Source organism: Bufo bufo, chromosome 2 (genome assembly GCF_905171765.1).
Source record: "Bufo bufo chromosome 2, aBufBuf1.1, whole genome shotgun sequence".
Taxonomy (NCBI): domain Eukaryota; kingdom Metazoa; phylum Chordata; class Amphibia; order Anura; family Bufonidae; genus Bufo; species Bufo bufo.
The window spans coordinates 715,161,615-715,186,735 of record NC_053390.1 but is presented as its reverse complement, the minus strand read 5'-3'; the positions used below and the strand labels follow the sequence as shown (position 1 = coordinate 715,186,735).

The following is a 25,121-nucleotide window of genomic DNA, read 5'->3' as shown; positions in this document are numbered from 1 at the left end:
AGCTGATGGGAGGAGTGAACACTTTTAGGCTACTTTCACACTAGCGTTCGGGTGTCCGCTCGTGCGCACCGTTTGAAGGGGCTCACGAGCGGCCCCGAACGCATCCGTCTGGCCCCAATGCATTCTCAGTGGAGGCGGATCCACTGAGAATGCATCCGCCTGCCAGCGTTCAGCCTCCGCTCCGCTCAGTGAGCGGACACCTGAACGCTGCTTGCAGCGTTCGGGTGTCCGCCTGGCCGTGCGGAGGCGAGCGGATCCGTCCAGACTTACAATGTAAGTCAATGGGGACGGATCCGCTTGAAGATGACACAATATGGCTCAATCTTCAAGCGGATCCGTTCCCCATTGACTTTCAATGTAAAGTCTGAACGGATCCGCTCAGACAACTTTCACACTTAGAAAATTTTCTAAGTTTTAATGCAGACGCATCCGTTCTGAACGGATGCGAACGTCTGCATTATCGGAGCGGATCCATCTGATGAAACATCAGACGGATCCGCTCCGAACGCAAGTGTGAAAGTAGCCTTAACTGCGTAGTGTCCGCTGAATTATTGCAGGATAAAAGGGGAAAAAACAAAAAAGAACACCATGGACATGGGATACATAGTCACGTGTAGCATGTACAAGTATAATACTGTACAGAAGGATACAGACTGTCAGGCAGTAGCCTCCAAGGAAATGAGGGAAATGTGAAAAGTCAGTAGCACAATCAGCTGTCACTAAATTACTAAACTGTAGGAGATTTTCAATTCAAGACTGTTGGCATAGTTGATTCATTTTAGGCTACTTTCACACCTGCGTTAGGTGCGGATCCGTCTGGTATCTGCACAGACAGATCCACACCGATAATGCAAACGCTTGTATCTGTTCAGAACGGATCCGTTTGCATTACCATGAACAAAAAAAAAGAATGATAATGCAAATGGATCCGTTTTGACTTACACTGAAAGTCAATGGGAGGCGGATCCGTTTTCAATTGCACCATATTGTGTCGGTGAAAACGGATCCGTCCCCAAGCAGCGTTTTGGTGTCCGCCTCCAGAGCGGAGGCAAACTGATGCATTCTGAACGGATCCTTATCCATTCAGAATGCATTGGGGCTAAACATCCGTTTTGGGCCGCTTGTGAGATCCTTGAATCGGATCTCACAGGCGGACCCAGAAACGCCAGTGTGAAAGTAGCCTCAGATGCATTGCAATAATAAAAATGGTTTTAAAAGTGACAGAAGCTTGATGAAGAGCAGAAATAGTAATATGAAGGTGTTACTTACAATATTATTCTTCCAGGTGGAAAAACCAACGTTCATATTCTGTTGATGGCAATTACCGTCCCTCTCCAAAGACAAGGCAACAGCAGAATATTAGCATGAGGAGACAAGAAAATGTCCAGTGGGTATCTGAACTTTCCCGGGTGGAAGAAAAAGAGCATTGGCAGGAGCAGATAAACCAGCTGAAGAAACAGATCGAGTTCAGCACAAATATATGTCAGACTTTGATGAGAGACCAGCAGGTACTGCAGAAATGATTCACGTGGCCGAGGCAGCTTTTTATATTTTCTCTGTATGCCTCTGTTTGTTGAACCAAGTGCATGCAAACATGTCACATTTCATTTGGTGCCATTTGTGGCGTCTCATAAAGCAAAGGTCTTAAGACTTCACAGCCCAAGCACCTGACATATTACAGTTTGTTGGGAACTGTGTTTTGCCTTCATGGAGCGGAAAATATCTTTCTCGCCCATATTCCTTGGGGGACACAGGAAACCATGGGTATAGCTCTGCTCCCTAGGAGGCGTGACACTAAGTGAAAGCTGTAAGCCCCTCCTCCATCAGCTATACCCTTCAGCCTGGAGAAGAGACTGCCAGTTTTTGCTTAGTGTCCAAGGAGGCAAGACACCCCCTGCTTATGCAGGGTTGTTTTCCTATGATTTTTTATTTTTACGTTATTTGTTGTTTTTAATTCGGTTTTTTTCTACTTACAGGGACAACAGAGGCGCATTAGACCCCTCTGTTTCTCCCGGGGTTGAGTTGCGCCAGTGCCGGTAATTCCGCACTGCCGCCTCCCCCACAGAAGACAAGGTGGACCAGGGCAGCCTCGCTCCCCTGCGTCCCGCCAGCTCAGGGTCGCCCGCACGCCAAGTCCCTCCCCCGGCTTCCTGCCACTGCGGTGCCAGGAGCTGAAGGGGCGACCCCGCTGGATGGATTGAGGGTGAAGACAGCGTATGGTGAGACAGGCTGCTCCAGCCTCCCCTTCCTCCCTCCCACCGCTGCTACAGGCCTCCTGGGCTCCCATGGCCACTGTTACCACATGGCCACTGCTACATCGTGCGCCCACCCCCCCCCCCCCCCCCCCCCCCGATATCGGACCGTTACCGGGCAGGGGAGTTTATCTGGGCAAGTCCTTGGCAGGGACGCTGCCTTCTGCCACATCCAGGCGCGGAGGGGGCCGCTTTCTTGGCGTGAACGGCGCCATTTCAGGCCGGCACTTCATCATCCTTGGGGGTTAAGATCATTTTGCCGCGCGCGCGCGGCTCTGCTTCAGAGCGGCAGGGAGGGGGCGGAGCTTCCTACATGCGCTCCGCTACTTCCGGGTTCATCGCACAGGCTGCGTGGAATCCTCTCTGCAGTGCGATCCGAAGCCGGTGCTGCTGCCTCTCCTCCACAGCCTCCTCAGTCTGTCCCCCTGCATCATCCGGGTCTGGTAGGATTTTTAATCCCCTCCGTGCCACAGTACTGTCGCTTGGGTGTTATCCCCGTTTCTTTCCTTGGGGTCTCCCACTTTAAGTGCAACATCTTTGTTCCACCATGTCAGACCCTTCTGCAGCCGCCAAGCCTTGGTACCATGCCTGTACTGCTTGTAGGGAACCCTTTCCCCGGGGGCAGTCTGATCCGCACTGTACTGCATGTCGGGCTCCACCGCAGCCTCAGTCGCCCGCTGTGTCGCTCCCTGCTGCCTCTGACCCGCCTGACTGGGCTAGATCCCTGTCCCAGGCCGTGGAAAGCCTCACTCATGTCGTGGGCCGCCTAATAGACAGGCCGCCTACCCCGCAGGACGCCACTCTTACTGTCGCGCCCTCCGGGTCCACCGCTTCTGCCGCTGCAGCGGGTTCACTCTCCTTTAGTGACCCCTCCCGAGCTAGGCACTCTCAGAAGCGTATTAGAGTAGAGCGAGCCTCCTCCTCGGATGCCTCCCTCTCCCCGCCACGCGTGCGCACCCAGACGAGCCTCTCCTCTCCAAAGGATTCGCTCTCTGAAGGTGAATTGGCGGTTTCAGATTTGGAAATGGACTCGGCCCTGCCGTCCAAGCTAGCCTCAGCGATGGGTCAACTCATCTCTGATATTCGTGACACCTTTAAGGTGCAGGATGATCCCCCTAGCTCGGACGCAGCTAGCGTCTCATTTATCAGACCCAGGCAGGTCTCAAAAGTCTTCCCAATCCACTCTGATTTCTCCTCTGTGGTGTCTAAGGCTTGGGCTCGACCGGACGCCCGTTTTGTCAACCCCAAGAAGCTGGACATTTGCTATCCTTTTCCAGCAGATGTCGTGGCCACATGGTCTTCCCCACCCAAGGTGGACCCCCCTGTGGCCCGGCTGTCGAAGAACACGGCCATCCCTGTTCCCGACGGGTCCTCTCTTCAGTCAGCGGAGGACCGTCGCATGGAGACCCTTTCTAAGGGCATTTTTGCTGCCTCCGGTTCTGCTCTCAGACCGGTTTTTGCCTCTGCTTGGGCAGGGAAAGCAATCTCTGCTTGGGGTGCGCAGCTGGAACAGGAGTTGGACTCGGACGTCCCTATCCAGGACCTGCGTTCCTTGGCCCAGCTTATTGTTCGGGCCGGGAATTTTGTTTGTGAGGCCTCCCTTGATGCGGGAGCCCTTATTGCACGCTCCTCCGCCCTGGCAGTTTCCGTCAGGAGGGAGCTCTGGCTGAAGGTTTGGAAAGCGGACGCTGCCTCCAAACGTTCCTTGGCGGGGCTACCGTTTGCGGGTTCCCGCCTTTTCGGGGTCCGCCTAGACGAACTTATTTCGGAGGCCACGGGTGGTAAAAGCACCCATCTTCCTCAACCCCAAGCCAGGGGCGCCCCCCGCGGACGCCCTGGTGCGTCTCGTTTTCGGTCCTCCCGCAGGGCCTCTGGGGCTCCCACCACAGCTGCCGCTTCGGCTCCTCCCCAGGATAAGCATAGGAAGCCGTTTTTTCGGGCGCAGCCCTCCTGGCGCAAGCCGCAGGCTGCCCGCACACCCGCAGCAAAGCAATCCTCTGCCTGAAGGCGCGCCCCCACCCACCCGGGTGGGGGGCCGGCTCCTCCTTTTCAGGGACGTCTGGTTGGCTCACGTCTCCGACGCCTGGGCCCTCGAAATTGTGTGCTCCGGATACAAAATCGAATTTGCATCCTTCCCTCCAGATCGGTTCTTTCGCTCCCGCCTGCCACGGGACCCGAAACGCGCGGTTGCGTTCTCCGCGGCCGTTCAAGCCTTACTGGACAGGGGGGTGATTACCCCCGTTCCTCTAGAGGAAAGGTTCCAAGGGTTCTACTCGAACCTCTTTGTAGTTCCCAAGAAGGGAGGTTCCATGCGGCCCATTTTGGACCTCAAAAAGCTCAACCGTTTTCTCCTCCTTCGACGGTTTCGGATGGAGTCCCTCCGTTCCGCGGTGGCTTCCCTGGAGCAGGGAGATTTCATGTCTTCCATCGATATACAGGATGCCTACCTCCATGTTCCGGTAGCCCGGTGTCACCATCGCTTCCTCCGGTTCGCCGTGGGGGACCTCCACTTCCAGTTTGTCGCCCTTCCCTTTGGGCTGGCAACAGCCCCCCGGGTGTTCACCAAGGTCCTGGCCCCGGTTTTGGCCTTACTCCGTTCCAGGGGTGTTTTTCTGCTACCGTACTTGGACGATATCCTCATCAAGGCTCCGTCCCTTTCTCAAGCGGTTGCCAGCGTGGATCTCACTCTAGAGACTCTGACGAGGTTCGGTTGGGTCATCAACTTCCCCAAGTCCTCCCTTCCCCCCTCCAGACAACTGGTCTTCCTGGGAATGCTTTTAGACACGGGAGCGGCGGAAGTACGTCTTCCCTCGGAAAAACGTCTGATCCTCCGTGGGGCGGTTCGGGGTCTCCTTCTCCACCGTCGACCGTCCTTCCGCTTCTGCATGCGGGTCTTGGGGCAGATGGTTGCCTGCTTCGAGGCGATCCCGTTTGCGCAGTTTCACTCCCGCCCTCTCCAACGGGCGATCCTCTCCTCCTGGGACAAATCGCCGCAGTCTCTGGATCATCCCTTCCATCTATCGCCTCCGGTGAGGTCATCTCTCCGCTGGTGGTTACAGTCCCCTCTTCTGGGCAGGTCTTTTCTGCCACTCAACTGGTTGGTGGTTACAACCGATGCCAGTCTCTTGGGCTGGGGAGGCGTGTTTCCTCCCCGATCCGTCCAGGGCATTTGGTCTCCATTGGAGTCCAAACTCTCGATCAATGTCCTGGAGCTGAGAGCGGCCCTTTTGTCTCTACGACACTGGACTCATCTGTTGAAGGGTCATCCAGTTCGTGTACAATCGGACAACGCCACGGCTGTGGCGTACATAAACCACCAGGGGGGCACTCGCAGCGCTGCTGCAATGAGGGAGGTCTCCAGCATTCTCCGTTGGGCGGAAGCCCACGTCCCGGCCCTATCGGCAATTTTTATTCCAGGGGTGGACAATTGGGCGGCGGACTTCCTCAGTCGCACCACTGTCGACCCCGGCGAGTGGTCTCTTCACCCGGAGGTATTCGAGGCCATTTGCCTTCGTTGGGGCATACTGGACGTGGACCTCATGGCCTCCAAGTTCAATCACAAGGTCCCCGCCTATCTGTCCAGGGCCAGGGATCCGGGAGCTTGCGGAGCCGACGCCCTCGTTCTTCCTTGGCGAGGCTTCGCGCGTCCATACATATTCCCTCCCATCCCACTCCTGCCCAAGGTCCTTCGGAAGATCGCGGCGGAAGGCGTCTCGGTGATTCTGGTCGCTCCGGACTGGCCCCGCCGGTCTTGGTATGCCGACCTCATGCTGCTCCTGGCAGACGCGCCCTGGCCGCTGCCCGCCAGGGAAGATCTTCTCTCTCAGGGACCGATCTTCCACCCGCGTTTAAGGTCCCTACGTTTGACGGCGTGGTTGTTGAGACCACCGTCCTGACACGTAGGGGTTTTTCTGCGGACGTCGTCCGCACCATGATCCGCGCCCGTAAGCCGTCCTCTTCTAGGATCTATTATAGGACCTGGAGGACCTATTTGGGGTTCTGTGCCGATCTAGGGATTCCTCCGCTCCGCTTTTCTCTCCCCACCGTTTTGTCCTTCCTGCAGAGCGGACTTGCCCAAGGTCTGGGTCTTAGTTCTTTGAAGGGTCAGGTGTCTGCGCTGTCCATTTTGTTTCAGCGCCCACTGGCCCCCCTTGGTCCTGTCAAGACCTTCCTTCAGGGCGTGGCTCACGCGGTTCCCCCGTACCGGCCTCCGGTACCGCCCTGGGACCTGAACCTGGTTCTCTCAGCGCTCCAGGCTTCTCCTTTCGAGCCTCTGCGGACGGTTTCCTTGCGACTTCTGTCCTGCAAGGTTATTTTCCTTGTAGCCGTCACCTCTCTTCGGAGGGTGTCCGAATTGGCTGCACTCTCCTGTCTGGAACCTTTCCTAGTGTTCCACCAGGACAAGGTAGTTCTTCGTCCGGTCCCTTCCTTCCTTCCTAAGGTGGTCTCCGCCTTTCATCTGAACGAGGACATCGTTCTCCCCTCTTTGTGTCCTTCCCCTTCCCACCCTAGGGAGAGGGAACTTCATCGCCTGGACGTTGTGAGGGCGCTCAAGGCTTACCTGGAGGTAACCAGCTCTTTCAGGCGTACTGACTCGCTCTTTGTGGTTCCGGAGGGGTCGCGCAGAGGGTTGGCGGCATCCAAAGTTGCTATCGCCCGTTTTGTCAAGATGGCTGTTACTGAGGCTTATCTCGCCAAGGGCAAGGTTCCGCCCCTCGGTGTTACCGCTCATTCCACTAGAGCGGTCGGGGCTTCCTGGGCTCAGAGAAATCGGGCTTCTACGGAGCAGATTTGCAAGGCGGCCACTTGGTCCTCCTTGCACACCTTCACCAAGTTCTACAGGGTGCATACTCATGCGTCGGCTGACGCTGCTTTAGGCCGTCTGGTGTTGCAGGCGGCAGTTGATTGATGCCTCCGGTGTTGGTCTAGTTTGTTCTGGTCCCTCCCTTCTGGGACTGCTCTGGAACGTCCCATGGTTTCCTGTGTCCCCCAAGGAATATGGGCGAGAAAAGGAGACTTTTGTATTACTTACCAGTAAAGTCTCTTTCTCGCTCTTCCTTGGGGGACACAGCACCCGCCCTTCATTTGGGTTTACAGTTGTGGTTCCGGCTTGGTTGCCCCCGTTGGGGCTTGACGGTTCCTTTTCCGGTTGGTGGTTATCTTTCACTACTTGGACACGCAACTGGCAGTCTCTTCTCCAGGCTGAAGGGTATAGCTGATGGAGGAGGGGCTTACAGCTTTCACTTAGTGTCACGCCTCCTAGGGAGCAGAGCTATACCCATGGTTTCCTGTGTCCCCCAAGGAAGAGCGAGAAAGAGACTTTACTGGTAAGTAATACAAAAGTCTCCTTTTTGGTGTCTTTTCATTGTTGAGATTGTTAAAGTGAAGTTTCTTATGAGGTTTTACTGACAAGAAGTTCCAGCCACGCACAAACTGCTTAGATACTTGTGCTCCTGATAAAGCGGCTTTTAATTTAAAGCCTTTAAGATACACTCAGGTGCTCCGAATCAAAGTACCCCCCAGGGGTTAATATCCACGCGTGGCTGAGAGACTAATCACACGTGTCTAACACTCCTACACTCTGCTGGGTTGGGCTCCTTTAGCAGTAGAACAATCCACCACAGTCTGCTGACAGTAACTGAAAGTCACAAATGTAAGCAATATATACAACCGTTACCAAAGAGCCCGTCAAATTCTAAGACCGCCATCCTCAAATAAACAGTGTACATGATGCACTAATATTTCCATCCATTCTCCAGGTACAGAATCCCGGTCAGGACTATTATAATGATCTGTATCTTATTTAAGATTTCATACAGTGCATGTTGCAAGATTAGGGCACATGGTATTATATTTAAAGGATTGGAATGGCACAGATTTGCAATCACTGGAGAGCCTACTTATAAGTAATTTTTCTCTCATAGTATTGCAACTTAATCCCATGCACTTGAGCAGCGGTTATGCATACCTGCATGCTTATACAGGGAGGCTTGTCAGTCACTGTGTGAGACCACCTACTGGGCCCCTAAGCATAGAATGACAGAACAGGGATTTTAATCAGTAACTTACAAGTTATATGGAATAGTTAACACAACACTATATATCGGTCTGCTCAGCCCTAGATTGGATCGCCTTTCCATGGTTTCCGTCAAGCCCATGAAGTTCATTTCTAGATGCAAGTGTGTATGTGTGTGTGTATGTATGTATGTGTATGTATATGTATATATATATTAGTTTTTAATTTTTTTTATTTTTTTTCTAGTCCCTTTCTTACCTCTTGCAAAGTATGTTCACAAATCCATACAGTTTGATGCCAAGTAGCGTGGGAACTCCTCAAGTCCACCTTATAATGCACCAGCTGAATCAGTGTTATACTCAGCTTAATTGGCAGCAAAACAATGTTCTCAGGTAGGTGGCTGTTTTGTTAGTTTTAAAAAAACTGCATCAGGAATCCACGGCTGATCCTAAGACTTGCACTGGTGTGGCCTGTGTAACCGAAATTCTGAACAAATTTCCATGCTGATTTCCGCACCGAAAGCTGCATGTGTTACTTGTGGTTTTTGGTGTAGATTTGATGTAGTTTTGCCGCAGATCTCACCCTTGCATTGAAAATGGGTGAAATCCGCACCAAAAATCACACAAATAATTGACATGCTGCAGATTTCTGTATCTGCAAGGCAGGGCAATTTCCTTAAATTTGGTTTAATCTCAAACACTTTGCAGGTACTGTATTATACTGCTGCTGTTAGGAGAAACCTGCGCATATTCTGCAGCATGTGCAGTGAGCCTAGGGCTCCTTGCAGACGAGCATGTCCGGATTATGTCCGGATGCATTCAGTGAAAACTGCGCAATTTCGCAAACCATTCAGAGCCATTCAGTCTTGTTTGCGATCGTGTTCAGTTTTTATTGCGCGGGTTCAATGCGATTTACTGCGTTTTGCACACGCGTGATAAAAAACTTAATGTTTACAAACAACATCTCTTAGCAACCATCCGTGATTTTCACGCAACCCCATTCACTTTTATGGGGCCAGCGTTGTGTGAAAATCGCAGAATATAGAACCTGCTGCGATTTTTCACACAACTCAAAAGTGATGCATGAAAACCACTGCTCATGTACACAGACCCATTTAAATGAATGGGTCCAGATTCTGTGCGGGCGCAATGCGTTCGCATCACACATTGCGCCCACGTGAAATTCTTGCTCGTGTGAAAGGGGCCTAAGGCTTGTTCTTTAGTAAATCATGCAGGCTTTAGAATATCATCTTTATGTTTTTGAATTTAACTGAAAATACTATTCTTGTATGTATTCATGTTTAGTAATGTCTTCCAATAGCGCTCAGTAGGACAGAGCTAATACACGGTTGTGGGCTTTGATATTATCTAGTACAGAGTTAAATGGACAGTGTCATGTATTTCTCGCCCAGTTTCCTTGGGGGACACAGAAGACCTTGGGTATAGCTCATCTCCATAGGAGGCGTGACACTAAGTGAAAGCTGTTAAGCCCCTCCTCCACAGCTATACCCTCAGCCTGGAGAGAAAGGCAGCCAGTTTTTGCTTAGTGTCCAAGGAGGCAAGACACTCCCTGCTCTGCAGGGCTGGTTTCTCCTTGTTTCAATTTTAGATTTTTACTTTTTTCTTTTCTTTTTGTTCCAGATCATCAGGGATAACAGAGTCGCACTAGACCTCTCTGTTCTCCCGGGGTTGAGCTGCGCCAGTGCCGGTCACCCGCACTGCTGCCTCCCCCACAGAAGGCAAGGTGGATCAGGGCAGCCCAGCTCCCCTACATCCCGCCAGCGCAAGGGTCGCCCGCACGCCAAGTCCCTCTTCCAGCGTCCTGCCACTACGGTGCCAGTAGCTGAAGGGGCGACCCTGCTGGAATGGACCGAGGGTGAAGACGGCTGTGGTAAGAAAGAGGCTTCTCCAGCCCTACGTCCCCCACCCTGGTCTCCTGCGTGCCTAACCCCCATACTGGGCCTCTAGTCCCCTGCTGGATCTATGCTGGCCCCTGGGGTGCCGCAGAGCGGCAATTTCCTTCTGCCTTCCCCTGCCTGGCTCCCATAGACATGCAGCCAGTGGCTGTCTCCACAGCCAGCTACAGAAGCGGCAACTAACATGGGTGGAAATCAGCACAGGCATCTCCTACCGGAGTGTTGCTCAAGGCCTGAGGCTCCTGACGGCTGTGGAGTAAGGCCTCGCCTCCGGCCGACATTGGTAGTCCGGTGCGGCCGGGCGCCGCAAAATCTTAGCCAGGCTCCGCGGCCTGCTAGGCCGCCATTCCGGGTCCCTGACTCTTCCGACCGGCGGGGTGGGCTCCCGCGGCCGGCAAGCCGCCATTCCGAGCCCCTGACTCTTCCGGCCGGCGGGGTGGGCTCCCGCGGCCGGCAAGCCGCCATTCCGAGCCCCTGACACTCCGGCCGGCGGGGTGGGCTCCGGCGGCCGGCTTTGGGCTTGACGTCTATGCCCAGCAGGCCCCGGCTGACCGTTGGTGCCGGTCGGTGGGGCTCCGCTAATTTAGCCCAGGTTTCGCGGCCTGCTGGGCCGCAATTCCGACCGGCCCGCGGGGTGGGCACCCGCGGCCGGTTTTGATGCCCCACTCCGCCTCAGGTCCCGGCGGTACATACCGGGCGCCGCAAATTTAGACCCCGGCTTCACGGCCTACTAGGCCGCAAAATTCCGGCCTCTGGTGGAGGGGGCGGGAACTTCTCCAGGCGCGAATTCTTCCCGCCGGGAGGTTCCTCCGCCCCCAGGGGATCGCAGCGCCGCCCTCCAGGCCGGATCCATGTTAACCCTTTGGGTACAGGCCGGCTCCCAATGGGCCTGTATGGCTGGCCCCCCCTTTCCTGACTATCTGTGCCCCTATAGGTGGCCCCCCTTTAGCCTCAGAGAAGCTGTGTTTTTAATTTAAAAAAAAAAAAAAAAAATGAAAATAAATAATAATAATAATAACAGATTCCTATTGGACTGCGCAGGACGCTGCAGCCTCATCAGTAGTGCTGCATGTCTGCATGCCCTCTTTCCACAGGTGGCATAGTGTTGCGCTCCCAACCTGCGTAGGTGCTAGGGCATTTCCCTTTTTAGGTGGTTTTCCTGCCCTCTTCCAGGATACGGCGCTGGCCAAGTGCATGCGGCCCTTCCGTAGGCAGCATTCATCATCTCTCCAGTTATGGTGCCTGCCATGTGCATCCCCCCCCTCCTAGGCAGGATACTGCACTCTCCCTGGCTGCCGGCTGGCCAGGTGCATGACCCCCTTTTAGGCGGAATACTGCACCTTCACCGGATACGGTGCTGGCCATGTGCATGACCCCCTTCCATAGGCGGAATGCTGCACTCTCTATGGATTTGCTGCCGGCCATGTGCGTGACCCCCTTCCATGGGCGGAACGCGGCGTTCTCACTGGATTCGCTGTCGGCCATGTACGTGACCCCCTTCTCTAGGCGGAACGCTGCACTCTCACTGGTTTCACTGCCGGCCATGTGCGTGACCCCCTTCCATGGGCGGAACGCAGCGCTCTCACTGGATTCGCTGTCGGCCATGTGCGTGACCCCCTTCTTAGGCGGAACGCTACACTCTCACTGGATCTGTTGCCGATCATGTGCATGACCCCCCTTTTTAGGCGGAATACTGCACTCTCACCGGATACGGTACTGGCTATGTGCACGACCCCCTTCCATAGGCGGAACGCTGCACTCTCTCTCATGTGCTATGATGTACTTATGTACTATGTTGCTATGCTGCACTCTCACTGGTTTCGCTGCCGGCCATAGGCATGACTCAGGCAGCATACATACATCCCTCCGTCTGTGGTTGTTTTCTCGCAGGTACGTTGCTGGCCATGTGCAGGTACCCCATACATGGCAGGGTGCTTGCACTCTCGCTGGATCCGCCGTCGGCCATATGCATGACCCCTCTTCCGTGGGCGGTGTACGCACTCTCGCTGGATTCGCTGCCTGCCATGGGCATGCCTTCCTTCCTCAGGTGACATACACACATTCTCACTGACTGTGTTTGTCTCTCACCAGTACGATGCTGGCCATGTGTATGACTCCCATATATGGCGGGTGCACGCACTCTCCCTGGATGAGATGCTGGCCATGTACATTACCCCCCCCCTTTTTTTCTGGGCGGCATACTACACTCTCACCGGATACCTTGCTGGCCATGAGCATTGCCCTCTAACATGGGTGGAACGCTTGCACTCCCATTAGATACGGTGCTGGCCTTGTGCGTGGCCACCCCTCATTCCATGGGCAGAATTTGGCACGCTCATGAGATTCACGGCTGTCCTTGTATGACTGTGCTGGACTTGTACATGTCCCCCTTCATTGGCAGAGTAGTTGCACTCTCGCTAAATCAGTGTTGGGTGTATTATTGCACACTCACTTAATGCTAGGATAACCCTGTGCATGTTCCCCTTTCACTAGGTGGACCTCCTGCGTTCCTGCTGGATTATAGGGTATGTCCTGCTTCTCTGAAGTAGGTACGGCCTTAGGCATCACTCCCTTTTGGGACCTGCCTTTGCACTCTTGCCAACTGCAGTTTGCCAGATACAATTTCCCCCCTTTTCGGGGCGGACTGCTTGCGTTCCATCGCATGCTATACTAGGCTTGTGCATAACTCCCTTTCAGGTTGCACTTTGCAATTCCGTACATGCTGTGGCACTCTGTGGCGAGCCCCCCTTTCTCGCTAAATTAACCTTTTGCAGTGAGCGGACGTTCTTGTGCGTTGTTTGGGCCGTGTATGCCTTCTCCTCCTGTAGGTGGGTTGGCCTTCTCACTGCTTACGGGCTGCTCGTACGTATGCCTCATCTACTTCCTGCGGCATACTTTTGTTTTCTTGGGATACGATGCTTGCCACAAACCTTGCACTCGTCTCTAAGGAGTTCATTCTGTCCACCTGACCCGGACGGGCTCTACTTGCTCTCTGCTGCACGGAGCTGGGTGGTACTCATTCATTTAGTTGGCCCTTCATCCCAGGGAATGTTCGTGGTTCCTAGATGCGTGCCCATTCGTCCTTCCGCGGTATTGCTTCCCTGCGCTAGTGGTCACATGGTCGGGAGTGCGGTTGTCTGGAGCGCCCCTCGAATTCTTCGTTGGCTCTGGCAGGACTGCGGTTCCCTTGCCTGCTGCAATTTCCTCCTCTTCGGATGTAGTGTGGTATGAGTCCTTCCTCTTGACGCCTCTACGCTACAGTCTGATCTGCTACCAGGTGCGGGCCGCTTTTTCTCGGGAAGGTCACCCAAATTCTCTTGGGTGCTCGATTACCCAGGTCCGGAGGACCTCCGCCTTGGGTTCTTCAGGGTATTCTCCTTCTGCGAGGCGGTGAACCGGGCATCTCACAGTGTAGCAGGGTTCTGCTTTTGAGCTGTCCTATGGCTTCCCTGTTGCCCACTCCTCCGTTCGGTTGGAGGGTGTTATGCCGGCCTCTGTCTCGACTACCTTATCTCGCCGGCTCTGTTTGGCCCCCGCTCGGTACAGATCACTCTGATGTGGCTTCTGTCCCGCCAGACTTCAGAGGTTGTTCCTTTACTGTCCTCCCCTCTGGGGAGAGCATGGTTGTCATGTGGATGGTTCCGGTGTTCCTTTTGGCCTCGTACTGTCTCCCTTGTTCACACTGGCTGTATTAGCTGTGCCGATTTATCGAGTCTACCGCGTTCTGTCCTCCCGCTGAGTGCAGATTGTGTGGTCCTTTCTAAGACAATGGTCCTGCTGTAGACTTACCTTCTCGGTAACTTGGGGGGACTACCTTTCGATCCAGATTGTCCTTTGATCTCCTACACCGGGACTGTAGAACATGGCTACATCAGCATGGACTATAGCCTGTCTTGTCCTGGCATCTGGCGGATGCTGGGCGGACCCTTTTGGTTCCTTTCCGTCTGTCCTTCTGCTCCCCCACTCGGGTGGATACGGGACAACGTTGCTCGGGGGCCGACGGGACCAGTTTGTCAACTTCTGCCCGTGTTACTGGTCTGCGCCTGATCACATTTGGTTTTTCGCCCGCTTGCCAGGCGACTCCAGCGGGTTCGCTACTGCCCGCTCCTGGCTGTATTTCGTCCAGGATCTGTCGTAAGACTTATGGTTTTTTTATCTGGGGTTCTGTGGGAAGCTGTGCATTCCCCACTCTGACTTTTCTCTCCCCATGGTTCTGTCTTTTTTCCAGTCCGGCCTGGACCTGGGACTGGGATTCCTTTACTTGAGGTATCAGTGTCAGCGCTGTTCTTCCTCTTCCAGCGTTCCCCAGCCCTCTGGGCCTGTCAAGACCTTCTTACTCGAAATGGCTCTTTGGTTCCTCTGTACTGTCCTTCGGTACCGCCCTTGGAACTACATACTGAGTTCTCGGCGCTCCAATCTTGTCCTTTGAGCCGTTACAGAAGTTCTCTCTACCCCTCCTGTCCTGTACGGTTGTGTTTCCGTATCAGTCGTGTCTCTGACGGGTGCCTGAATGGCCCCCTTTTTGTTCTGAGCCTTCTGTCTTTTCCCAGGACAGGGCTGTTCTACATCCCGTTCCTTCCTTCTGAAGGTGGTGTTTGCCTTTCGCTTCAACACTTCACCAATTTGGACGTTGTTTGGGCCTTGCAGTTTTTACCTGGAGATCTCCGACTCTTGTCGACGTTCGGTCTCTTGGGTTTCCTGGAGGTCCGCGCTTAGAGTTGACGGACTCCAGGGTGGTTTTCCTCCGCTTTATCAGATTGGCTATTGCTGAGGTTACCGCACCGAGGGCAGGATTCTGCCTTTACTGTCACCGTTCATTTCACCAGAGCGGTCGGTGCCTCCTGGGCCGGAGGCTTTGGGCTTCGGCCATGCATTTGAGCAAGGCGGCCACAGGTCTTCCTTGCACGCTTTACAGAGTTCTACAGGGTGCATACTCTGGCTTCGGCGTATGCTGCCTTGGTCCGCCTGGGTCTGCAGGCGGCGGTTCCTTGATGCCTTCGGGTGCTTCGCCTTGGAGCTGTGGTCCCTCCCCTTTTGGACTGCTTTTGAACGTCCCAAGGTCTTCTGTGTCCCCCAAGGAAACTGGGCGAGAAAACGAGATTTTTGTATAACTTACCAGTAAAATCTCTTTCTCGCTCTTTCCTTGGGGGACACAGCACCCACCCATTCGTTGTTTTTCTCTACACGGTTTCCGAGTTTGTGTTACCCGTTGGGTAGTTGGCTTGTTGGTTCCTTGTTGGACTTTGCCTTTTCTCACTGCTTGGACACGCAACTGGCTGCCTTTCTCTCCAGGCTGAGGGTATAGCTGTGGAGGAGGGGCTTAACAGCTTTCACTTAGTGTCACGCCTCCTATGGAGATGAGCTATACCCAAGGTCTTCTGTGTCCCCCAAGGAAAGAGCGAGAAAGAGATTTTACTGGTAAGTTATACAAAAATCTCGTTTTTTAGACATTTTGGAGCACATTTATTAAGATCGTCATTTTAGACACTTGTCTTAATAAAGCCCCATATATGGCGCAGGCCTCTTTATAACTTTGGCGCATCCAGTGTCATTTCTGATTGTAGACCTTTTTCTACACTTAAAACATGCGTAGAAAATGATGGAGATGGGCCTTCCGACCCTTCCCCGCCCATGCCACACCCACAATTTTAGACCTGGCGTGAGCGGGGCCAAGTCGCAGATAGTGTATTTCAGCATGGTAAATGACCCCCTTTGTGACTATATTCAGGCCATGCTTTTTTTCTTTATGCCATTTGGAAGATCGTATTTTTTTATATTATTCTTGTATTGTATTTGAAGTTGCGATTCTTTTGTTGTGTTTTATATCTGTATCTTTATCCTTCTGTGCAGGCTGAAGCAGATGCTGAATGATGTGTGTCAGCAGCAGGAACCCTTCCAGCAATGCAGCCAACAAAGACCAGAGAGGAGCAGCAGTGTACCACCTCCTTCCTCCCCAAATCTATTTAATAATTTCAGTTTCCTCCCTCCCCCCATGAATGTGTTTAACATGCCTCCATTTGGAAATTTTCCTAACATGATGCCAGGTAGCTCTAATTAACGTGTGAAGTTTTGCAATTCTGCTGCATGGTTTTATTTCTTTGTGTATGATTGTCATGTAATCCGCTTATCTGATTTTGATGTAGGTGTGAATGTCAATCCAGTCTTTCCACCTGGGATTGGAGACTTCACTAATAATCCTGCACCTCAGCCTGATGTACCACTTCAGCCTCATGATCCAAACACTTCAGGAAAAACTGAGTACATGGCTTTTCCCAAACCTTTCGAAAGTAATTGCTCCAATACAGCAGATAAACAAAGGTACCATTTTTGTTGTTTCCTAAAGCTAGCAGATCTCAACGTTTTCATTGTATTCAGGCATTTATGACTGGCACAACACACAGCAATTTAAACCCATAGCAACCAATCAGATTCCACCTTTCATGTTCTAGAGATCCTTTGGAAAATGAAAGGTGGAATCTGATAGGTTGTTATGAGCTACTAAGCCAGTTTTCCTTTACACAAGTTTTGAGAATTCTCTCCAATAACTTTTTAATGCATATCATCTTTTTAAATTGAACCTGTCATCAACTTAATGTCGACCTCACTGAGGGCAGCATGAAATAGTGACAGAAATGCTGATTTCAGCAGTATGTCACTCATGAGCTAAAAGTAAGTGGTTGCTGAGAACCAGCATCATAATCATTGCAGCCCAGGCCTTGAAAAGAGTCAGATCTACCTGAGAAGAGTCCTGGTTATACATAATCTCCTGATCTCTCACCCGTCTGCTGATGATTGGCAGTTGTCTCCTAGAGAGAAAGGGAGAAAACTAGGTAGAAGACTGTCAGTCATCAGCAGGTGGGCAGGAGAGCAGGAGATTATGAGTAACCATGACTCTTCTCAGGTGGCCGGGACTCTTTTCCAGGCCCAGTCTGCCATGATTGTGATGTTGGTTCTCAGCAACCACTTACTTTTAAATTATAAATGACAGACCTCTGAAATCAACTCGCCTGTCTCTACTTTATTCTGCCGTTAGTATGGGCAGCATAAAGTTGATGACAGGTTTCCTTTAACCACTTCAGCCCCCAGTGCTTAAACACCCTGAAAGACCAGGCCACTTTTTACACTTCTGACCTACACTACTTTCACCGTTTATTGCAACTTTATTGCAACTTACCACCCAAATGAATTTTACCTCCTTTTCTTCTCACTAATAGAGCTTTCATTTGGTGGTATTTCATTGCTGCTGACATTTTTACTTTTTTTGTTATTAATCGAAATTTAACGATTTTTTTGCAAAAAAATGACATTTTTCACTTTCAGTTGTCAAATTTTGCAGAAAAAACGAGATCCATATATAAATTTTGCTCTAAATTTATTGTTCTACATGTCTTTGATAAAAACAAAATGTTTGGGTAAAAAAAAAATGGTTTGGGTAAAAGTTAAAGCGTTTACAAACTATGGTACAAAAATGTGAATTTCCGCTTTTTGAAGCAGCTCTGACTTTCTGAACACCTGTCATGTTTCCTGAGGTTCTACAATGCCCAGACAGTACAAACACCCCACAAATGACCCCATTTCGGAAAGTAGACACCCTAAGGTATTCGCTGATGGGCATAGTGAGTTCATAGAACTTTTTTTATTTTTTGTCACAAGTTAGCGGAAAATGATGATTTTTTTTTATTTTTTCTTACAAAGTCTCATATTCCACTAACTTGTGACAAAAAATAAAAACTTCTATGAACTCACTATGCCCATCACGAAATACCTTGGGGTCTCTTCTTTCCAAAATGGGGTCACTTGTGGGGTAGTTATACTGCCCTGGCATTCTAGGGGCCCAAATGTGTGGTAAGGAGTTTGAAATCAAATTCTGTAAAAAATGACCTGTGAAATCCGAAAGGTGCTCTTTGGAATATGGGCCCCTTTGCCCACCTAGGCTGCAAAAAAGTGTCACACATCTGGTATCTCTGTATTCAGGAGAAGTTGAGGAATGTGTTTTGGGGTGTCTTTTTACATATACCCATGCTGGGTGAGATAAATATCTTGGTCAAATGCCAACTTTGTATAAAAAAAATGGGAAAAGTTGTCTTTTGCCAAGATATTTCTCTCACCCAGCATGGGTATATGTAAAATGACACCCCAAAACACATTCCCCAACTTCTCCTGAGTACGGAGATACCAGATGTGTGACACTTTTTTGCAGCCTAGGTGGGCAAAGGGGCCCATATTCCAAAGAGCACCTTTCGGATTTCACAGGTCATTTTTTACAGAATTTGATTTCAAACTCCTTACCACACATTTGGGCCCCTAGAATGCCAGGGCAGTATAACTACCCCACAAGTGACCCCATTTTGGAAAGAAGACACCCCAAGGTATTCGCTGATGGGCATAGTGAGTTCATGGAAGTTTTTATTTTTTGTCACAAGTTAGTGGAATATGAGACTTTGTATGAAAAAAAAATAAAATAAATAAATAAATCATCATTTTCCACTAACTTGTGACAAAAAATGAAAAATTCTAGGAACTTGCCATGCCCCTCACGGAATACCTTGGGGTGTCTTCTTTCCAAAATGGGGTCACTTGTGGGGTAGTTATACTGCCCTGGCATTTTCCAGGGGCCCTAATGTGTGGTAAGTAGGTAAATGACCTGTGAAATCCGAAAGGTGCTCTTTGGAATGTGGGCCCCTTTGCCCACCTAGGCTGCAAAAAAGTGTCACACATGTGGTATCGCCGTATTCAGGAAAAGTTGGGGAATGTGTTTTGTGGTATCATTTTACATATACCCATGCTGGGTGAGAGAAATATCTTGGCAAAAGACAACTTTTCCCATTTTTTTTATACAAAGTTGGCATTTGACCAAGATATTTATCTCACCCAGCATGGGTATATGTAAAAGGACACCCCAAAACACATTCCCCAACTTCTACTGAATACGGAGATACCACATGTGTGACACTTTTTTGCAGCCTAGGTGGGCAAATGTGCCCAAATTCCTTTTAGGAGGGCATTTTTAGACATTTGGATACCAGACTTCTTCTCACGCTTTGGGGCCCCTAAAATGCCAGGGCAGTATAAATACCCCACATGTGACCCCATTTTGGAAAGAAGACACCCCAAGGTATTTAATGAGGGGCATGGCGAGTTCATAGAAAAAAAAAAATTTGGGCACAAGTTAGCTGAAATTGATTTTTTTGATTTTGTTCTCACAAAGTCTCCCTTTCCGCTAACTTGGGACAAAAATTTCAATCTTTCATGGACTCAATATGCCCCTCAGCGAATACCTTGGGGTGTCTTCTTTCCAAAATGGTGTTATTTGTGGGGTGTTTGTACTGTCCTGGCATTTGAGGTTCTCCGCAATCATTACATGTATGCCCAGCATTAGGAGTTTCTGCTATTCTCCTTATATTGAGCATACAGGTAATGAGATTTTTTTTTTCCGTTCAGCCTCTGGGCTGAAAGAAAAAAATGAACGGCACAGATTTCTTCATTCGCATCGATCAATGTGGATGAAAAAATCTCTGCCAAAAAAAGAAAAAGGAGGGGAAAGGAGTCTGCCAGGACATAGGAGCTCCGCCCAACATCCATACCCACTTAGCTCGTATGCCCTGGCAAACCCGATTTCTCCATTCACATCAATCGATGTGGATGAATAAATCATTGCCGGGATTTTTTTTTTAATATATACAAAGTGTTTGCCAAAGTATATGAACACCGCCACCTCCTCAGCTCATATGCCTCGGCAAACGTATCTTTTACTGCAGAGGAGAAATCTCGTCTTGCAGCGCCGCATACACCGACTTGCGTGTAATCTGACAGCAGCGCAAAGCTTCTGTCCGAATGCACATCAGTGCTGCAGCTAGTCGATCGGTTGGTCCACCTGGAAGGTAAAAAAAACAAAACAAAAAAGAAAAAACCAGGCCGCAAAGCAATAACTTTATTAACTTTAGAACAGAACATATTAACTTTTTTTTAACTTTTTTACTTACCGGTAATTTTTTTTTTGTTTAGTTTTTTTTACCTTTATAGAACAAACCTCTCCTTCCCCATGGGACAATGTGCAAAGCGCAAATCGCCCAAAGATGTGGCGAAGTACGTTATGCACTTTATCCCAGGTGAAAGGAGAGGTTTGCAGAAGCTGTGAGTAAAAGGGCCCTAATAGCCCTGTGTGCCTGTCCTGTGAGATGCAATCCCTATGCTAGGTGTACCTGTGTGTGGTACTTCCGGAAACACTCTCCTAAGCATAGGGCAGGGTGGTCAGGGCAGTCAGGACAGAAATAGCGGGTGTCACGCCTTATTCCACTCCTGCTACAGACACGACATTTTTTTCGGGGTGGCGGTTGGGTTGAGGTACCAGCAACGACACTGGGGAAATGTCGCTTGTGTAGACGGCTAACTACACTGGTGGATGGGGCCACGGAACCTCCTGGGTAAAGGAGGTTCTCGATGATCTCTTCCTGGAATTTGAGGAAGGATCCTGTTCTCCCAGCCTTACTGTAGAGAACAAAACTATTATACAGCGCCAATTGAATTAAATATACAGACACCTTCTTATACCAGCGTCTGGTTCTGCGGGAAACTAAATAGGGAGCCAACATCTGGTCATTGAAGTCCACCCCTCCCATGAGCGCATTATAGTCGTGGACTGAGAGGGGCTTTTCAATGACACGGGTTGCCCTTTCAATTTGGATTGTCGTGTCTGCGTGAATGGAGGAGAGCATGTAAACGTCACGCTTGTCTCTCCATTTCACCGCGAGCAGTTCTTCGTTACACAAGGCAGCCCTCTCCCCCCTTGCAAGACGGGTGGTTACAAGCCGTTGGGGGAAGCCCACGCGACTAGTTCGCGCGGTGCCACAGGCGCAAATCCGTTCTAGAAACAAATGCCTAAAGATGGCCACACTTGTGTAAAAATTGTCCACATAAAGATGGTACCCCTTGCCGAATAAGGGTGACACCAAGTCCCAGACTGTCTTCCCACTGCTCCCCAGGTAGTCAGGGCAACCGACTGGCTCCAGGGTCTGATCTTTTCCCTCATAGATCCAAAATTTGTGGGTATAGCCTGTGGCCCTTTCACAGAGCTTATACAATTTGACCCCATACCGGGCACGCTTGCTTGGGATGTATTGTTTGAAGCCAAGGCGCCCGGTAAAATGTATTAGGGACTCGTCTACGCAGATGTTTTGCTCAGGGGTATACAAATCTGCAAATTTCTGGTTGAAATGGTCTATGAGGGGCCGAATTTTGTGGAGCTGGTCAAAAGCTGGGTGGCCTCTGGGACGGGAGGTGGTGTTGTCGCTAAAATGCAGAAAACGCAGGATGGTCTCAAATCGTGTCCTGGACATAGCAGCAGAGAACATGGGCATGTGATGAATTGGGTTCGTCGACCAATATGACCGCAATTCATGCTTTTTTGTCAGGCCCATGTTGAGGAGAAGGCCCAGAAAAATTTTAAGTTCGGAAACTTGGACTGGTTTCCACTGGAAAGGCTGGGCATAATAGCTTCCCGGGTTTGCGGTTATAAATTGTGTGGCATACCGGTTTGTCTCTGCCACGACTAAGTCCAAGAGCTCCGCAGTCAAGAACAGCTCAAAAAATCCCAGGGCCGAACCGATTTGAGCCGTCTCAACCCGAACTCCAGACTGGGCGGTGAAAGGGGGAACTACTGGTGCGGCTGAAGTTGGTGACTGCCAATCAGGGTTTGCCAGCACCTCAGGGATTCTAGGGGCTCTACGGGCCTGTCTTTGCGGTGGCTGCGACGGGGTAACTAGTGCACGTGCCACCGTTCCAGCTTCAACTGCCCTTCTGGTGCTCGCTACTTCACCAGGTTGTACGGCATTGCTGGTACTAGGTCCAGGAAGGGCTGCGCTGCTGGTGTATGCCTCACCACGTGATCCGGCAGCGACAGCCCCACTCTGCTGCTCTTGAAGCGGATCCTGCGTAACCTGTGGTCTAGCGACACGGGGCCGGGTATGCCTGGTGCTGCCAGGGACCTCAACCTCCTCGTCCGAACTTTGGGTCAGAGAGCCACTGCTTTCCACAGGTTCATGTTCTGACCCGCTAGATTCGTCAGATGAGGGTTCCCATTCCTCATCCGACTGGGTCAGAATCCTGTAGACCTCTTCAGAAGAATACCCCCTGTTTGACATTTTGGACTACTAAATTTAGGGGTATTCCCTGAGACTACCCAAGAAAAAAAGCAAACCTGTCTTACAAAAGGGAGGCTAGCGAAGTACCGGAGGCCGCTGCGGTTGATAAAAAATATCAAAACTAATTTTTTTATCGCCGCAGTGCGTGTAAAGTGAATGTGCAGTGATCAAAAAATAATAATTTTTTTGTCACTGCGGTGGGGCGGGCGTGGGTGAACGCACGTGTGGGCGACCGATCAGGCCTGATCGGGCAAACACTGCGTTTTGGGTGGAGGGCGAGCTAAGGTGACACTAATACTATTATAGATCTGACCGTGATCAGTTTTGATCACTTACAGATAATATAAAAGTACAAATGCTGATTAGCGATACGCAAATCAGCGAATAAAAGTGACTGCGGTGCGGTGGGCTGGGCGCTAACTGACGCTAACTACCTAACCAAGGGGCCTAAACTATCCCTAAAACCTAACAGCCAATACTAGTGAAAAATAAAAGTGACAGTTTACACTGATCACTTTTTGTCTTTCACTAGTGATTGACAGGGGCGATCAAAGGGGTGATCAAAGGGTTAATTGGGGTGCAGGGGGGTGATCTGGGGCTAAGGTGTAGTGTTGGTCCTACTCACAGTTCAGTCTGCTCCTGTGCTGGATCCAACCGACGAAAAGGACCAGCAGAGAAGCAGAGAAGCCATATAACAGATCATATTTACTAATATGATCTGTTATATGGCTTGTGATTCGATTTTTTAAAAATCAGCTACCTGCCAGCGACGATCATTGGCTGGCAGGTTGCTGATGCAATTCTCCTCGAACTTTTGCCGGCCCGCACTGCGCATGCGCGGGCCGGCTGTGACCGAAATCTTGCGTCTCGCGAGAGGACGCGACGGCGCGTCCACTCGGAATGAAACAACCACCTCCAGGACGCGTCTGTGCGTACAGCAGTCCGGAGGTGGTTAAGGCCCCTTGCAGATGACCGAGTGTTCTGCGCGGGTGCAATGCGGGTGCAATGCGTGATGCGAACGCATTGCGCCCGCATAGAATCTGGACCCATTCATTTCAATGGCGCTGTGTACATGAGCAACTAGTTTTATTAAAAGAGAATGACACAAGTATGGCATACATGTAGCAATGTGATGGCCCACGCAGGGGCGCCTCAGAAATACCAAGAGAACAGTGATACATAAAGACATTGACATTTATCAGGACTCTAGCATGTAAAAGGACATGTTTTTAACCCTGACAGCATACAATATTCACAGAATAGACAAATCACACACATAAATGCTCCAACATTAACATCAGTGATAACAGTGCTATAAAGTATCTGAATATTGGTTCGAAAATCAATGTGACCCGTCAGCCGTCGAGTGCAGACGCGATGAGTGTAAGGTGAGAGGAGAGGCACACCAGTCGCCCCAGACTTTATCAAATTTTTGTGGACACCCCCTATGCTTATACACGATGTTCTCCATGGAGACTGCGTGGTTCACAAGAGTGAGCCATTGTCCCTTCGAAGGGGGGGGGGGAGAAATCTCCCATCCATCTTATGGCAATTGCCTTTCTAGCTAGAAATAGTGTTTCCGCTAAGAGGATTCTGTGGTAGTGTGACCACGACTCTTCATCAATGACTCCCAGAATGCACATTTTGGGGCATAACGGCAATGTCACAGGAACCATAGTTGCGAGGACCTCCAGAACTGAAATCCAGAACTGTTGAATGAACTCACAATCCCACATCATATGCCAAAAATTGGCTCCAACAGCATCGCATCTATGGCACCTGGAGTGGCTAATCCTGCCCATCTTTTGAAGTCTGGTGGGCGTGAGATAGCTACAATGAAGGATAAAAAGCTGGATCATCCTATTATTTATAGAGGGTGATACCTTAGTCGGAGCCATTAATGCCTCCTCCCAATCCTCAGAAGACAAAGATGGTATTAGCAACTTCCATCAGTCCTCAACGGCCAACGGGGCCACCAGCAGGCGGCAGTCCAACAAGTGTGTATATAGCGCTGAGACTATGCCTCTCGGGCCTTGTGATTTTAAAACCCCTATGATAGGGTATTTAGAAATACTCCTGTTATCACCTCTGAATTGGGCCTGTAGTGCATGTCTCAATTGGAGGTACCTGAAGAAAAGAGTACGGGACACCTGAAACCTATCCTGAATCTGGGAGAATGATCTAAGCTGCCCGCTCTCATATAGATCGCCCAAAGTGAGTATACCATGTCTCTTCCAATCAGATACACCTTCCAACTTTACCAGATGTGGGAACATACAGTTATCCCATACGGGGACTTCACTTGGCAAATCCTTGTAGGAATTTAACTTAGATGCCTGCCATATCTGATGGGCTAGCTTATGTACTGGGAGAAGACCCTTTTGAATATGGAGAGATCCCTCCAGAACGGGCCACAGCGTGGGAACTTGCAAATATTCGTGCAGGTAGCATTCTGCGTTTGGGCTTGGGGCATCGGTGACCCAATATCTCAGAAATGTAAGTTGACTTGCAATATAATAAAAAAAGAAGTCTGGAAGGGAAGCTCCTCCCTGTAGCCTCGATCTCTGTAAAACGGACAGTGAGAGTTTCCTCCTAGATTTACCCCATACAAAGGAGGCTATAATAGCATGGATACGTTGAAAAAATCCCCTGGGAACTGGCGTACAGGCATGGGACAGCAAGTATAAACCCTTGGGCAAGAGTACCATCTTTACCAGATTCAATCTACCCATAACCGACAAAGGGAGGGTCTCCCATGTTTTAACCTTATCTTGGAATATGGTCTCTAAGGGTTCAAT

At 50.6% G+C, this 25,121-nt stretch overlaps 1 protein-coding gene across 4 annotated transcripts in view; it reads left to right on the top strand.

The window, feature by feature from the left end:
* Nucleotides 1–25,121, top strand: part of PCM1 (pericentriolar material 1) — a 171,152-nt gene that overhangs the window by 80,367 nt on the left and 65,664 nt on the right. For all 4 annotated transcript variants that reach the window (XM_040418773.1, XM_040418772.1, XM_040418775.1 and 1 more), the window contains 4 exons: nt 1,286–1,508; nt 8,515–8,660; nt 16,034–16,227; nt 16,327–16,501. In XM_040418773.1, coding sequence (XP_040274707.1) covers nt 1,286–1,508; nt 8,515–8,660; nt 16,034–16,227; nt 16,327–16,501 — 738 coding nt within the window. The remainder of the gene's footprint in view (nt 1–1,285; nt 1,509–8,514; nt 8,661–16,033; nt 16,228–16,326; nt 16,502–25,121) is intronic.